The sequence below is a fragment of the Tachyglossus aculeatus genome, chromosome 5 (genome assembly GCF_015852505.1).
Source record: "Tachyglossus aculeatus isolate mTacAcu1 chromosome 5, mTacAcu1.pri, whole genome shotgun sequence".
Classification (NCBI taxonomy): domain Eukaryota; kingdom Metazoa; phylum Chordata; class Mammalia; order Monotremata; family Tachyglossidae; genus Tachyglossus; species Tachyglossus aculeatus.
Window position 1 is genome coordinate 60,476,717 of NC_052070.1, and position 14,980 is coordinate 60,491,696.

Consider the following 14,980-nt stretch of genomic DNA (forward strand, 5'->3'; position numbering starts at 1 on the left):
CTTAACCTGTCAGGAAGTGCAACAAGGAGGTAGTTTAAAAAAAAACACCAAAAAACCCGCAAGAGAATCTTGGTGTTGCTTTATAATGCAACAACACTTTATCAACTAATGATAACCTAGTGTCACAGTGTCCATAGCAACAGCGGATCACGATTGCTCTCTACAGCTTCTCCCTAAGCAATAGCCAAAGGGTATCACTGACCTAGATCTCCATACAAAATAAAAGTATAAACTGAAATACAGACCTATGACAATTTCATATTCCAATATCCTGACCATCAACTTCAGGGCTATATTTTTTTAAACACGCCGAATCCCAATGCAACTTTCCAGGCGGCGTCAATTTCCTGTATAAATTGGGCTTACTCAGAAAGAGTCACTTGTGGAAAAAAAGAAAAAAAAAACACAGTATAAACCATTCATAAAGAAATGCAGGCTTAATATTTTCCAGTATAAACACCGCTTTAGTTTTATAAAAAATTGGGTACTCACTGTCTTCTCCAGGACAGGGCATGCCAGGTTTCTCTGGAATACTGGGGAAAACTGAACAGAAAATGGAAAAAGAAAAAAAATTGGGTCAATGGCCACCTGAAACTAATATATTCAAATACAAATTCCCATAACCAATTACAAATTCTTCTAGAAATGCTAAATGTTTCTCTTTTCCCCCTTAAAATAGAACATTTTTCTCCTTAGACACTTGGCATGTGTAGACACACAGTTCTATAATGAAAATAATAATTATTATTATTATGGTACTTGTTAGGCACTTACTATGTGCCAAGCACTTTTCTAAGCGCCAGGGTAAGTACAAGGTAATTAGGTTGGACACAATCCCTGTCCCACAGGGGGCTCAAAGTCATAATCCCCATTTTACAGATGAGGTAACAGGCACTGAGAAGTTAAGTGACTTGCCCAAGGTCATACAGCGGACATGTGGCAGAGCCAGGATTAGAACCCAGGATCTCTGACTCCCAAACCCATGCTCTTTCCACTAGGCCATGATGCTTCTAACATATGTCATTCTTCAGCTTTTAAAGGACCAGGCAACAGCGTGAATGGAAAAATCGACAGAAATGGCTGGGGGAGTCTGAAGTACAAACCGGACAAGGGTGAAAGGATGTGACTCACATTGCGTATGAACTAATATGAGAATAAAGAAAGAACAGCAGTTACTTTGAAAAATGATAAAAAGAAGTCTCAAGATCTCACGATTGCTTTATTTGAAAATACAGCTTAAAGTGAAACATCTGAAATCTGCTCAGAGCTTACTCAATTAATCCTTAAAACGGTAGGAAAGGTAGTTTATTAAAAGCATTAGTTAAAATAGAACCGCTTCCAAAAAAACTCTTCAAATAATATATACACCTGGAATTAATCTTTAATGTAGTAATGCTTCCAAGATAGAGACACATAATCAAAATGCTTCCTTACCAACAAATTCAGTAAATGCAGTCAAATATAAATTGAAGATTCATAAAAGTACTATAAAAATGTTCTGAATACCATCATTGATCACTGATTGATAGTGCTGTTGTATATTTTATCCTACTGACCAAAGGTTTCATTTAAAATTTCATTTTTTAGACTGTGAGCCCACTGTTGGGTAGGGACTGTCTCTATACGTTGCCAACTTGTACTTCCCAAGCGCTTAGTACACTGCTCTGCACACAGTAAGCGCTCAATAAATACAATTGATTGATTGATTTAAAAGATCTTCTCGTTAGCAAGCCATGGAGAATTGAGACAAATCTAAACTATATTACCACATTACTCCTGTGTCACTAATTCAGAATATCCAACTGAATTACAAAACTTGGGGGTGGGTGCAGGGGTGGGCAAGGGTGGGTCATTCATGGGACAGGACTGAGTCTTCCTTAACATGACCAGCCCATTTCAAAGAGTCAAAGGAGTTTGCTTGAAAAGAATTAAGTAAATCAACATTTTTAATGAGACAATTCACCCACAGTAACTGATTCTCACAGCTGTATAGCTGACAGTTCACAGAATGCATATTATTGACATTTAAGAACTTATTGCAACTTCCATGTATTTCAGTCACTCTCTTCATGCCATTCTGAACAATTAGACAGGAAATTTGGGCAGAAGATCGATCAATCAATGATATTTATTGAGTGCTTACCGTGTGCAGAGCACTGTACTATGCACTTGAGAAAGTACAGATCCAAATACTTGGATCTGGACCTTTTGGGCACCTGGTATTTGTCACACCCTCAGCCCCACAGCACTTCTCTCTAAAGCAGTCAATTATTTATATTAGTGTCTGCCTCTCCCACTAGACTGTAAGCTCTCTGTGGGCAGGCTCTCCCAAGCACTTAGTACAGTACTCTGCAACACTACATGCTCAATAAATATCATTGACTGAATGTCTACAGCAGAGTTGGAAGATGAGATCCCTGACCACAACGAGTTTACAGTCGAGTACAGACATTAAAATAGATATGGGAAACAGAGTAAACGAAGATTTACAAAAATACCGCGGGGCTGGGGTGAGCATCAGAGTACTTAAGTGCTTAATACGGCCAGATTCACAGTTGACAAGAAGGGAGGACAGAAAGGAAAAATAAAGGGCTTAACCTGGGGAGGCCTCGTGAAGTAGATGTGATCTTAGGAGAGTTTTCAAGATGGGGAGAGTTGTGGACTGTTGGATACTAAGCGGGAGGGAGTTCCAGGTCTGAGGGGTAGACAAGATCAAGGTTTAGAGTGTATGTAGGTGTTAGTGGAGCAGAGTGAACTTTTGGGTTGTAGCAGGAGATTAGTGAGTTAAGGTAGGAGGGATTAAACTGAGTAAGGCATTTCTGTTTGATGCAGAGGTGGATGGACCACCACTGGAGTATTTTGAGGAGTGGGAATATAGGGGCTGAACAGTCTTTCAATAAAATGGTCCTGGCAATAGAGTGAAGTGTGGACTACAAAGCACGGGAGAAAGCATTCAGGGAGGTCAACAAGAAGGCTGAAACAATAGTAAAGACAGGACCAGCAAGGTAGCAGAGTAGATGGAGAGGAAAGAGTGGATTGTAGCAATGTTGTGAAGGTACAACTGACAAGATTTCCTGACAAGACTGAATGTGGGGGGTTGAAATGAGAGAGGAGTCGAGGATTAATCAATCAACGATATCTACTGAGTGATTACTACGCACAGAATACAGTACTAAACGCTTGGGAAAATACAACAGAATTAGCAGACACATTCCCTGCCCATAATGAGCTTATAGTCTAGAGGATAATGTGAAGGTTATGGGCTTGTGAGATGGGGAGGATGACAGTACTGTCTACAGCTATAGGAGAGTCAGGAGAAGAACAAGGTGTGGGTGGGAAGGTGAGGAGTTAAGTTTGATGTGTCGGCAGAAAATCCAAGGAGAGATGTCTTGAAGGAAGGAGGAAATAGACTGCAGAGAAGGAGAGCAGTCAGGGCTGGAGAAGTAGATTTAGGAACCAACTGTGTAGAGATAAGAATAATAACTACATTATTATTATGGTATTTCTTAAGTGCTTACTATGTGCCAGGCACTGTACTAAGCACTGGGGTGAATACAAGCAAACCAGGTTGGACATAGTCCCTGTCCCGCATGGGGCTCAGTCTTAATCCCCATTTTACAGATGAGCTCACTGAGCCACAGAAGTGAAGTTATTTGCCCAAGGCCCACAACAGACAAATGGCAGAGCCAGGATTAGAACCCATGACCTTCCAACTCCCAGGCCTGCACTCTATCCACTATGCCATGCTGCTTCAATGGTAGTTTTAAAGCTGTGGGAGTGAATGAGCTCTCCATGATAATGGATGTAGATGGAGAATAGAAAGGGATCCCGAACCAAACCTAGAGGGTGGGAGGCAGAGAAGGAGCCTGTGAAAGAGCAATCAGAAAGATCAGAGGAGAACCAGGAGAGGACAATGTCGATGAAGCCGAGGTTAAATAGTGATGCCAGCAGAAGGGGGGTCTCCACACTGATGAAGGTGGAGGAAAGGTCAAGGAGGAATAGGCTGGAATCATGGTCATCGGTGACCTTAAAGGGGGTTGCTTCCATGGAGCGGATGGGGTGGAAGCCCAATTGCCTGGGGCCGAGGAGAGAGTTGGAAGAGAGGAAGGTGGAGGCAGCGAGTGTAGACAACTGGTTCGAGGAGTCCGGAGAGGAACAATAGGAGGGAGGTGGGGTGATAACTGGAGGGGATCATGGGGTCGAGGGGAGGGTTCTTTAGGGTAGAAGAGACATAAGAATGCTTGAAAGCAGTGAAGAAGGAAGGAAGGAAGTGGCAAGTGGCAAGATGGCAGCTTCCCAGTACAGGAGACATGGCCAGGCCATTGGTTCCCCAGCAATTTCAACACCAGCAAGGACAACCTCGGAATGCTTTGGATTAGTAGCATTAGTAGTAGTAGTAGTAATAGTAACAGTAGTAGTAATAATACTACTACTACCAATAATAATAATAATAATAATAATAATAATAATAATAATAATGATACTTGTTGAGCACTTACTATGTGCCAAGCACCGCTCTAAGTGCTGGGGGAGATACAAGTCATTCAGGTTGGACACTGTCCCTGTCCCACATGAGGCTCACGCTCTTAATCTCCATTTTACAGATGAGGTAACTGAGGCCCAGATAAGTTATGTGAGTTGCCCAAGGTCACACAGCAGACAAGTGGCTGAGCAGAGATTAGAATCCAGGTCCTTCTGATTCCCAGGTCTGTGCTCTAGCCACTAGGCCACATTGCTCCTTGTGGCTCAATGGAAAGAGCACGGGCTTTGGAGTCAGAGGTCATGGCTTCAAATCCCGGCTCTGCCAACTGTCGGCTGTGTGACTTAGGGCAAGTCACTTAACTTCTCTGGGCCTCAGTTACCTCATCTGGAAAATGGGGATTAAAACTGTGAGCCCCCTGTGGGACAACCTGATCACCTTGTAACCTCCCCAGTGCTTAGAACAGTGCTTTGCACATAGTAAGCGCTTAACAAATACCATCGTCATTATTATTATTATTAATACACCAGCCATAGGTCCACCCGCACGTTCCCAACCGAAGGTTGTCTGACCATCCGTGACTTGCCGTGAATGATGAGTCCTTCCTCTCTGTGTTGACAGTACAAGCGGAAAGCTTCTTCTAGCTCCATCTGGGACGAGATGGTACAGGGATCTCCTAACAGAAGGAGAAGAAAGGCAGAAGATACATCATTACGTTTGGAAATGAATTTCGAACCTAATGAGATGGTTCCTTCTCAACGGCAGGGAAATTTGCTTAGCGCCCCGGTGGAGCATCTCGGAAGAAAAGCACAGCCCCCAGCCCTTTGAAAAGGTCGTGATTTTATTTGGAGAGAAAGTAAACTGGGAAAAATAAGACAATTAAAAACCGTACCCATGAATAAAATAAGGATAAGCTTACTAAACTCTTTCCTCTCCTCATTCGGCAGAAACTCCTGGCCGTCAGCTGTTGGTGGGCATGACATCCGCAGTCTCTTTCTTTCTTATCCAGTCTCTCCTCCCAATAGACCCCAGCCTGGACTTCCCATCTCTCCCAATCTCACCTTCCCACTTGGCCCGCACTTCCCGCTCTCGACTCTAACCCCACGCTCCCCATTTTCAAAGGCCTCTTGAAATCTCACACCTTCCAGGGAACATTCCCCAGTGAATTGTTCTTCTCTCCAGGTCACAGCCTCCCAACTACCATTTTGGCACTGTTGCGCTTTTGAACATATTAATTTAGATATCCCACTGAAAGGCTTCTTCCTCTTCTCTGCAAATTCTTTTGTGTCCGTCTCCCATGTTGGGACTGTGTGATCGTTGAGGCCTGAAATCACGTGTCCCAGCCCTCTGTTGTACTCTCCCAAGTGCATGATACAGTGCTCTGCCTCCAGGAAGAGCTCAGTAATTACTACTGACTGATCAACTACCTTGCTCTAGTCTGTGTAGCCCAAAGTTCAAGAAAGGTAAGAAAGTTTCATTTTCAAAAGCACATTCTTCATCTTCTACACCCAGAGTTTAAATAGGAAACAATCAGGCATAACAAAGCGACCTTCTCGGATTGAAGTGTACCTGCTCTCTCCATGTATCCACTAGAATTTACTGACTGCCTGCAATGTCAAAAGCACCATACTAAGTGTTGGGAAAAAAATACCCACAGAAGACAGACATGGTCTTTGGCTCCTGGGAGATTTACTGTCTAAGAAGGGTGGGGACAGGGGTTTGGTGACAGGTGCCCCTTCCTCATAGTTGGCGAGCCCCCAGTGGGACAAACTGTGCCCAATCAAATCACTGATATTTATTGGGCACACTGTGTGCAAAGCACTGTACAAGGACTTAGGTGAGTACATTACAACACAGTCCACTCGAATACCTTGCAGATCATCCCACAGATCATCCCACCCACATCCCAGCCATATCTCAGCACAGTTCTTGGCACACAGAAAGCACACGGGCAGGGAACGTGACTGCCAAGCGCACCGTACAGTGCTCTACACCCTGTAAGCACTCAATAAATACTACTGATTGATTGATACACAATAAATGATGGTGATGACAATGGAGTCTCCCCTTGAGAGATGCAGGGCTGAAAACTTGTGGTGGAGGAGGAGGAGGAGGAGGAATGGCATTTAAGCACTTATTTATTAATAATAATAATGGTATTTGTTAAGCACTTACTATGTGCCAAGCACAGTTCTAAGCACTGGGGTAGTTACAAGGTAATCAGGTTGTCCCATGTGGGGCTCACAGTCTTAATCCCCATTCTACAGGTAAGGTAACTGAGGCACAGAGAAGGTAAGTTATTTGCCCAAAGTCACACAGCTGATAAGTGGTGGAGCAAGGAGTAGAACCCCCAATTTGTGTCTCCCAAGCCCGTGCTCTTTCCACTAAGTTAGGTGGGCATGGAGGACAGTACTACACAGTGGGAGAAAATACAAAGGTGTTAATTAGGGTCCTTACCCCTTGGTGGTCTCAGAATCTAAGAATATAAGTGGGGAGAAGGGACTGGAGACAGACATAAGGAATGATGAAGTATTAAATCGCAACCCGGACAAATGCCCAAAATAAGAACAAAATCAGTAAGAGTTCTGTGGCTAGAAGCACAATTTCAGGCTCCTCGGGAGTCAGAGCTCAGGGTCCACCCAACAGCCACCAATCTTCCTGGGGTTTTGAGGAGGCTTCATGCTGTGGAGGTATGTGGGGTGGGGCCTCCACAGGGGGAGAAATTGATTATAATGACAGGGTTGCATAGTGCCAATCAATCCATGTTAGGTATCGACCACTTATTGTGCAGAGCACTGTACTAAGTGCTTGAGAGAGTACAATACAACTGGGAGATATGTTCACTGCCCACAAAAAGAGTGGCCTAGTGGATACAGCACAGGCCTGTGAGTCAGAAGGACCTGCTGTGCTCTAATCTCACCTCCACCATCTATGTGTGACCCTGGGCAAATCATTTCACTTTTCTGTGTCTTAGTTCCCCCATCTGCAAAAATAGGAATTAAGACCGTGAGCCCCATGTGGGACCCGGACTGTGTCCGACCTAATTATCTTGTATCAACCCCAGCACTTAGTACAGTGCCTAGCACATAGTAATTGCTTAAAAATACCATTAAAAAAGGCCTGGTTGTATAGAAAGGAAGACAGATATTAAAATAAATTATGGATATGCACGTAAGTCCGGAGGGATCAGGTGAATATCGAGTGCTTAAAGGGAACAGATCCAAGTAGGCAGGCCAAGAGAAGAAAGGAGGGGGAGTAAGGGAGATGAGGGCTTAGTTGGAGAAGACTTGTTGGAGGTGATGTGGTTTTAACAAGGCTTTGAAGGTGGGGAGAGTGGTGGTCGGTCATATATGAAAGGAGAGGGAATTCCAAGTCGGAGGGAGGACATGGGCTAGGGATTGACAACGAGATAGACAAGACTGAGGTACAGTGAGTAGGTTGGCGTTAGAGGAGCCAAGTGTGCAGGCTGCCTCCCAGTACGAGATTGGGGGGGGTAAGGTAACAGGGGGGGCCAGCTGGTTGAGCGCTTTGAAGCCGTTGTTAAGGAGTTTTTATTCGATGATGAAATGGTCGGGCAACCGCTGCGTGTTCTTGATGAGTGGGGACATGTGGACCGAACCGTTTTGTAGAAAGAGGATCCGGGCAGCAGAGGGAAATAAGGACTGGAGTGTGGGGAGACAAAAGGCAGGAAGGTGAGCGAGGTGGCCGATGCAGCAGTCTAGGTGGAAGACAATAAGTGCTTGAATCAGTGCCACAGAAGTCTGGATATTCATTCATTCATTCAGTCATATTTATTGAGCGCTTACTGTGTGCAGAGCACTGTACTAAGCGCTTGGGAAGTACAAGTTTGCAACATATAGAGATGGTTCCTACCCAACAGCGGGCTCACAGTCTAGAAGGGGGAGACAGACAACAAAACAAAACATATACACCAAATAAATAGAATAAATATGTACAAGTAAAATAGAGTAATAAATATGTACAAACATATATACAAATCGTCTCGTTCTCCCCATTAGATTCCCACTAGGGCCCAAGAGGCAACCCCTGTAGGCAGGCAGAAGCGCCGTATATTATGCAAGACCCATTCATGGCTCATCCGACCCCAGCCCGGAGCTGACGCTCTGCTACAGCGCCGTGTCCCGACCGGGTGGTTGCCATGGTAGCAGCCGCGGTCTTCACCGCCCACGTTAGCCAGATGTCTTTCCAGGATTCCTAAATCAGCATTAAGGATGGATTACTTTAAAAAAGACCTGCTCGGGAGCTGAGCATTTCCTGGCCGATATCAGCAGAGGAAGCCACGAAAGCCACGGGATCTTCTCCGGGCCCATACTAAACGCTAACTGACTAAATACTAAAACACACCATCCATCAGGTGAAAAACATTTCAAGAATTCGAAGACTATTTACAGGAGCAACAGGTAAGAGGAAAAGGCTACACTCCCAGTGACCATAAAAGTGCACCGGGGCTGGCAAAGAGAAGAATCTGAATTCAGCTTCCCCTTCTCTATTGCTGTTATGGCATTTATTGAGAGCTTACTATGTGCAGAGCACTGTTTTAAGCGCTGGGGAGGTTACAAGGTGATCAGGTTGTCCCACAGGGGGCTCACAGTCTTCATCCCCATTTTACAGATGAGATAACTGAGGCACAGTAAGCGTGGCCTAGTGGAAAGTGCCCGGGCTTTGGAGTCAGTGGTCAGGGGTTCAAATCCCGGCTCCGCCAGTTGTCAGCTGTGTGACTTTGGGCAAGTCACTTAACTTCTCTGTGCCTCAGTTACCTCATCTGTAAAATGGGGCTTAAGACTGTGAGCCCCCCGTGGGACAACCTGATCACCTTGTAACCTCCCCAGCGCTTAGAACAGTGCTTTGCACATAGTAAGTGCTTAATAAATGCCATTACTATTATTATTATTATTATTAAGTGACTTGCCCAAAGTCACACAGCTGACAAGTGGTGGAGCCGGAATTTGAACCCATAACCTCTGACTCCAAAGCCTGTGCTCTTTCAACTGAACCATGCTGCTCCTCTCGCAAGCTTCTTCTAGACAGTCAGCACTTTGTGGACAGGGAAAGTACCTTCCAACACTGTTGTACTCTCCCAAGCGCTCAGTACAGTGCTTTGCACACAGTAAGCACTCAATCAATACCACTGATATTGGCAGCTATTGAGTGAGTGCTTACTGTGTGCAAAACACTGTACCAAGCGCTTGGGAGGGTACAAATCAACAGAGTTGACGGAACCGTTCCCTGCCCACAGTGAGCTTACAGTCTAAAGGGGGAGACAGACAATGATATAATCATCAGATCTAGGAGTCGGAGTATCACAGGCTTTACTAGTTATGGGTAAATTGTCCAGTGAAAAAGCTGGCATGTAATTATCACTTATCTAACACTTGGCCCCAAGAAGATGAGGCAGGTCAAACGAGATGTTTGCTAATGATATTCCAGCCTTAGGGCTGGGAATAAAGTGGATAGGATCTGACAAATTAGAGAGGGAACAAAATCATATTCAGAGAGCTACCCGTAATTACGCCTTCTCAAAGATCCCACGCAGCAATACCATCATCAAGGGTATTTACTGAGCGCTTACTGTGCAGAGCACTGTAGTAAGCACTTGGGCTGGCAAGACCACCCTAAGAGTCAGCCTCAATGGGGAAACTATTTCCGGAGCATTTTTCACACTGCAAGAATTTAGCCGAGACTGAACTACTTCTATTGCTGCTTACGAATTCCAAGCAATCCAACCAGGTGAAAGTTAAAGACCAAAATGTTTCAATGGTGCTTGGCCCCGCCAACGGGGGTGAAGTGTGGATAGGGAAAGCCTGAAACCATTTGGAGTTCCACACTTTCTGCTTTCAGCATGACTGACACAGTCTGATGCAGTAAAGACAGGATCGGATGAGTGCTTGGATCAGCACGGTAGCGTTTTGGATAGAGAAGAAGTGGCCGATTTTAGCAGTGTTGGAAAACCAGACCAACAGGATCTGAATGAGGGAGACAAGGATAATGTCAAAGCTATTGCCTTGTGAGACACAGAGGACGGTGGTGCTGTCTACAGTGATGGGAAAGTCAGGGGGAGGACAGATTTGCAAACATTTGCCATCAGTTGGTCCTGGAAATGAAATTCACAGTCAACTCACCTCAATGACCCTAGTAACAAATTTTTCATTTAGTGATACATTCTAAACCATGTTTGTGAGTAAATGTTCCTAAAAAAAACTGAACCAGTTCCAGTGGTAAAGCAGCATGGTGTAATGGGTAGAGCATGAGGAGCAGCGTGGCTCAGTGGAAAGAGCCCGGGCTTTGGAGTCAGAGGTCATGGGTTCAAATCCCGACTCTGCCACCTGTCAGCTGTGTGACTTTGGGCAAGTCACAACTTCTCTGTGTCTCAGTTCCCTCATCGGTGAAATGGGGATGAAGACTGTGAGCCCACGTGGGACAACCCGATCACCTTGTAACTTCCCCAGCTCTTAGAACAGTGCTTTGCATATGGTAAGCGCTTAATAAATGCCATCCTTATTATTATTATTATGTCTCCTGTGTGACCTTGGACAATGCACTTCACTTCTTTGGGACTCAGTTACCTCATCTGTAAAATGGGGATTGAGACTGTAAACTCCACATGGGACAGGGACTGTATCCAACTCAAATTGCTTGTATCCACCCCAGTGCCTAGTACAGTGTCTGGCCCATAGTAACCATTTAATGAATACTACCACAATTATGAACACAAGTTTTCAGATAAACAAATGCAAAGCCAGGATCTTCCTAGGGCCCCTCCTGTGCAGCAGATGTGCCAAGCATCAATGTAAACCTTCACAGTACCTGCTCTCTATCTTCTAAAGTCTTGCTCTACTATAAAAGCTACATTATAAAATCTCAGCCCAGACATTCTAACCACTAAAGTGAGTGAATAGTGGCAAGACCTGCGCTTGGGAGTCAGAGGATGTGGGCTCTAATCCCATCTCCACCACTTGTCTGCTGTGTGGCCTTGGATAAGTCACTTCACTTCTCTGGGCCTTGGTTTCCTCGTCTGTAAAATGGGAATTAAGAGTGCAAACCCCACGTGGGACAGGGACTGTGTCCAGCCTAATTACCTTCTATCTTTCCCAGTGCTTAGAACACTGCATGGCACATAGTAACTGCTTCACAAATACTATTGTTATTATTAAGACCCTCCAGGAATGGGCTGGCCTAAAATCACCACCCCTGCAGAAGCAAAACATTTGAGCTGCTGGTGTAAATAAAGGATGCACTGTTGGATTCCTTTTCCGCACCAACCTCATCCTTCCCGACCCGCACTCCCCAAAGTGCCTTTCAGCGAGGAGCACCGCAACCAGGCCACTCCTGATGTCATCACCCCCAAACCTAGTTGCTCCTAGAAACTCACATCTGCCACAGAAACCCTGATCTCATTTCCATTTTTGGAAAACTAGCACTTTAGTTTTGAATACATTTTACACTTCATCGGGAACATTCTACTTCCTACGGTTTGTTCTGTCAGTTCAGTTGTTCTCTCCCATGCCCCTAGTACCTAGTATGGGAAGCAGCGTGGCTCGGTGGAAAGAGCACGGGCTTTGAAGTCAGAGGTCGTGGGTTCAAATCCCCGCTCCGCCGACTGTCAGCTGTGTGACTTTGGGCAAGTCACAACTTCTCTGTGCCTCAGTTACCTCATCTGTAAAATGGATATTAAGACTGTGAGCCCCCCGTTGGACAACATGATCACCTTGTAACCTCCCCAGAGTTAAGAACAGTGCTTTGCACACAGTAAGTGCTTAACAAATGCCATTATTAGTAGTAGTAGCAGTAGTAGTAGTAGTACCCAGCTCTGCACACCGTGAGCACTCAGTAAATACCTCTGATTGTTTCAATGCTTTGAGATCCTTCAATGAAAGTAGCAGTGTCCCACGGTTTGCTCTCATTTAATAATTATGGTATTTGTTAAGCACTTACTAAGTGCCGGGCACTGTTCCAAGCACTGGGGTAGATACAAGATAGTCGAGTTGGACACAGTCCCTGTGCCACATAGGGCTCACAGTCTTCATCCCCATTTTGCATATGAGGGAACTGAGGCCCCAAGAATGATGATGATGGTATTTGTTAAGCACTTATTATGTGCTAGGCACTGTTCTAAGTGGATACAAGCAAGATAACAGCTGACAGGGCCCATCAGTGGGGTACTCGTGTTCCCTTGGCCAAATTTGGGAAGACCCATGCCTACTCAAAGCCCCAGCAGTTCATCTGAGAGATTGTGCCAAGGACAGAATCAATCAGTCATCCATATTTATTGATCATTTACTGGGTACTGAGCACTGTACTAAGTACTTGGGAGGATGCACTACAACAGAGTTGGTAGATCATTCATTCAATCATATTTACTGAGTGCTTACTATGTGCGCAGCACTATACTAAGCACTTGGAGGGTACAATACAAAAATAAAACAATAAACAGATACATTCCCTACCCACAACGAGCTTACACAATCAATCATGTTTATTGACCACTTACTCTGGGCAGAGCACTATACTAAACGCTTGGGAAAGTACACTCCAACAGAGCTGGTAGACACGTTCCCTGCCCGTGATGAGCTTAAAGTCTAGAGGTGGGGAGACAGACATCAATATAAATTTATATTAGTCTGTAAACCATAAACTTGTTGCAGACAGGGAACGTGCCTGCTGATTCTGTTGTACTGTACCCTCCCAAGCCCTCAGTATGTTTCTCTGCATACAGTAAGTGCCCAATAAATACCAAGTAATCAATCAATTGTAGATATTGAGAGTACGGAGTTGGTAGAAACGTTCCCCGCCCACAGTGAGTTTACAGTCTAGAGGATACCACTGAGTGATTGACTGATCCCACCCTAGAGTAGCGCCAATGTGTCAGGCCTTGTATCCAAGGGAGTCCCCCGCCTCCACCTCAGATAGCTACCCCTGTGCGGAGCGCAGGAGGGGGAATTCACTGCACTGCCCAGCAGACCTGACTGCCTCAGTCTTCTGCATTGGCATCTTGTCCCTTGAGCCCAATCACCACGGCAAAAAAAAATCAACCAGGAGATTCATTCAATTGTATTTACTGAGTGCTTACAGTGTGCAGAGACTGTACTAAACACTTGGCAGAGTACAAGAGAACAACTTAACAGATAAATTCCTCCCTTCAAGGCCCTACTGAGAGCTCACCTCCTCCAGGAGGCCTTCCCAGGCTGAGCCCCTTCTTTCCTCTCCCCCTCATCCCCCTCTCCATCCCCCCATCTTACCTCCTTCCCTTCCCCACAGCACCTGTATATATGTATATATGTTTGTACACATTTATTACTCTATTTATTTTACTTGTACATATCTATTCTATTTATTTTGTTAGTATGTTTGGTTTTGTTTTCTGTCTCCCCCTTTTAGACTATGAGCCCACTATTGGGTAGGGACTGTCTTTATATGTTGCCAACTTGTACTTCCCAAGCACTTAGTACAGTGCTCTGCACACAGTAAGCACTCAATAAATACGATTGATGATGATGATAAAGTCCCTGTCCACAACGAGCTTACAGTCTAAAGGGGGATTCAGACATTAACACAAATAAATAAATTTCAGATATGGACCTAAGTGATTGATTGAGTGCCTGTGTGCAGAACTTGGAGAGCACAATAGTTAAAAGACACCATCCCTGCCCTCAAAGAGCTTACAATAATAATAATAATGGCATTTGTTAAGCGCTTACTATGTGCAAAGCACTGTTCTAAGCGCTGGGGGGATACAAGGTGATCAGGTTGTCCCACGTGGGGCTCACAGTCTTAATTCCCATTTTACAGATGAGGTAACTGAGGCTCAGAGAAGTTAAGTGGCTTGCCCAAGGTCACACAGCAGACATGAGGCGGAACCGGTATTCGAACCCATGACCTTTGACTCCAAAGCCCGTGCTCTTTCCACTGAGCCACGGTGCTTCCCTAGCTTATCATCTAGCAGAGAGACGTGCAAAGGAATTTACGGATAGAAAGGAAAAAGAAGCGCTTAGTACAGTGCTCTGCACACAGTAAGCGCTCAATAAATATGATTGAATGAATATGGACACAGAGCTGAGTATGTGCCTAAGTTTAATGGGACAGCACTTAGGTACACATCCTTATTCTCTACTATTTCCCCTATCTGTAATTGATTTTAATCTGAATGATGATAATGATGATGGTATTTGTTAAGTGCTTACTGTGTGCCAAGCACTGTTCTAAGTGCTGGGGAAGATACAGGGTAATCAGATTATCCTACATGGAGCTCACAGTTTTAATCCCCATTTTACAGATGAGGCCCAGAGAAGTTAAGTGGCTTGCCCAAGGTCACACAACAGACAAGTGGCAGAGCTGGGATTAGAACCCACGTCCTCCGACTCCCAAGCCACTTGGCTACGCTGCTTCTACTGTGTATCCCTCCTTTATCCCCCCAGGGGGGCATTATTCATATTAATGTCTGTCTCCTCCTCTAGAGTGTAAGCTCCCAATGAACAGGGAACG

At 44.9% G+C, this 14,980-nt stretch overlaps 1 protein-coding gene across 2 annotated transcripts in view; it reads right to left on the reverse strand.

Moving 5' to 3' along the window:
• The window catches only part of PRKCZ (protein kinase C zeta), a 219,688-nt gene that overhangs the window by 175,506 nt on the left and 29,202 nt on the right, over positions 1 to 14,980 (reverse strand). For both annotated transcript variants that reach the window (XM_038746338.1, XM_038746339.1), the window contains exons 4-5: positions 5,067 to 5,156; positions 493 to 543 (exon numbers count right to left, since the gene is read on the reverse strand). In XM_038746338.1, coding sequence (XP_038602266.1) covers positions 493 to 543; positions 5,067 to 5,156 — 141 coding nt within the window. The remainder of the gene's footprint in view (positions 1 to 492; positions 544 to 5,066; positions 5,157 to 14,980) is intronic.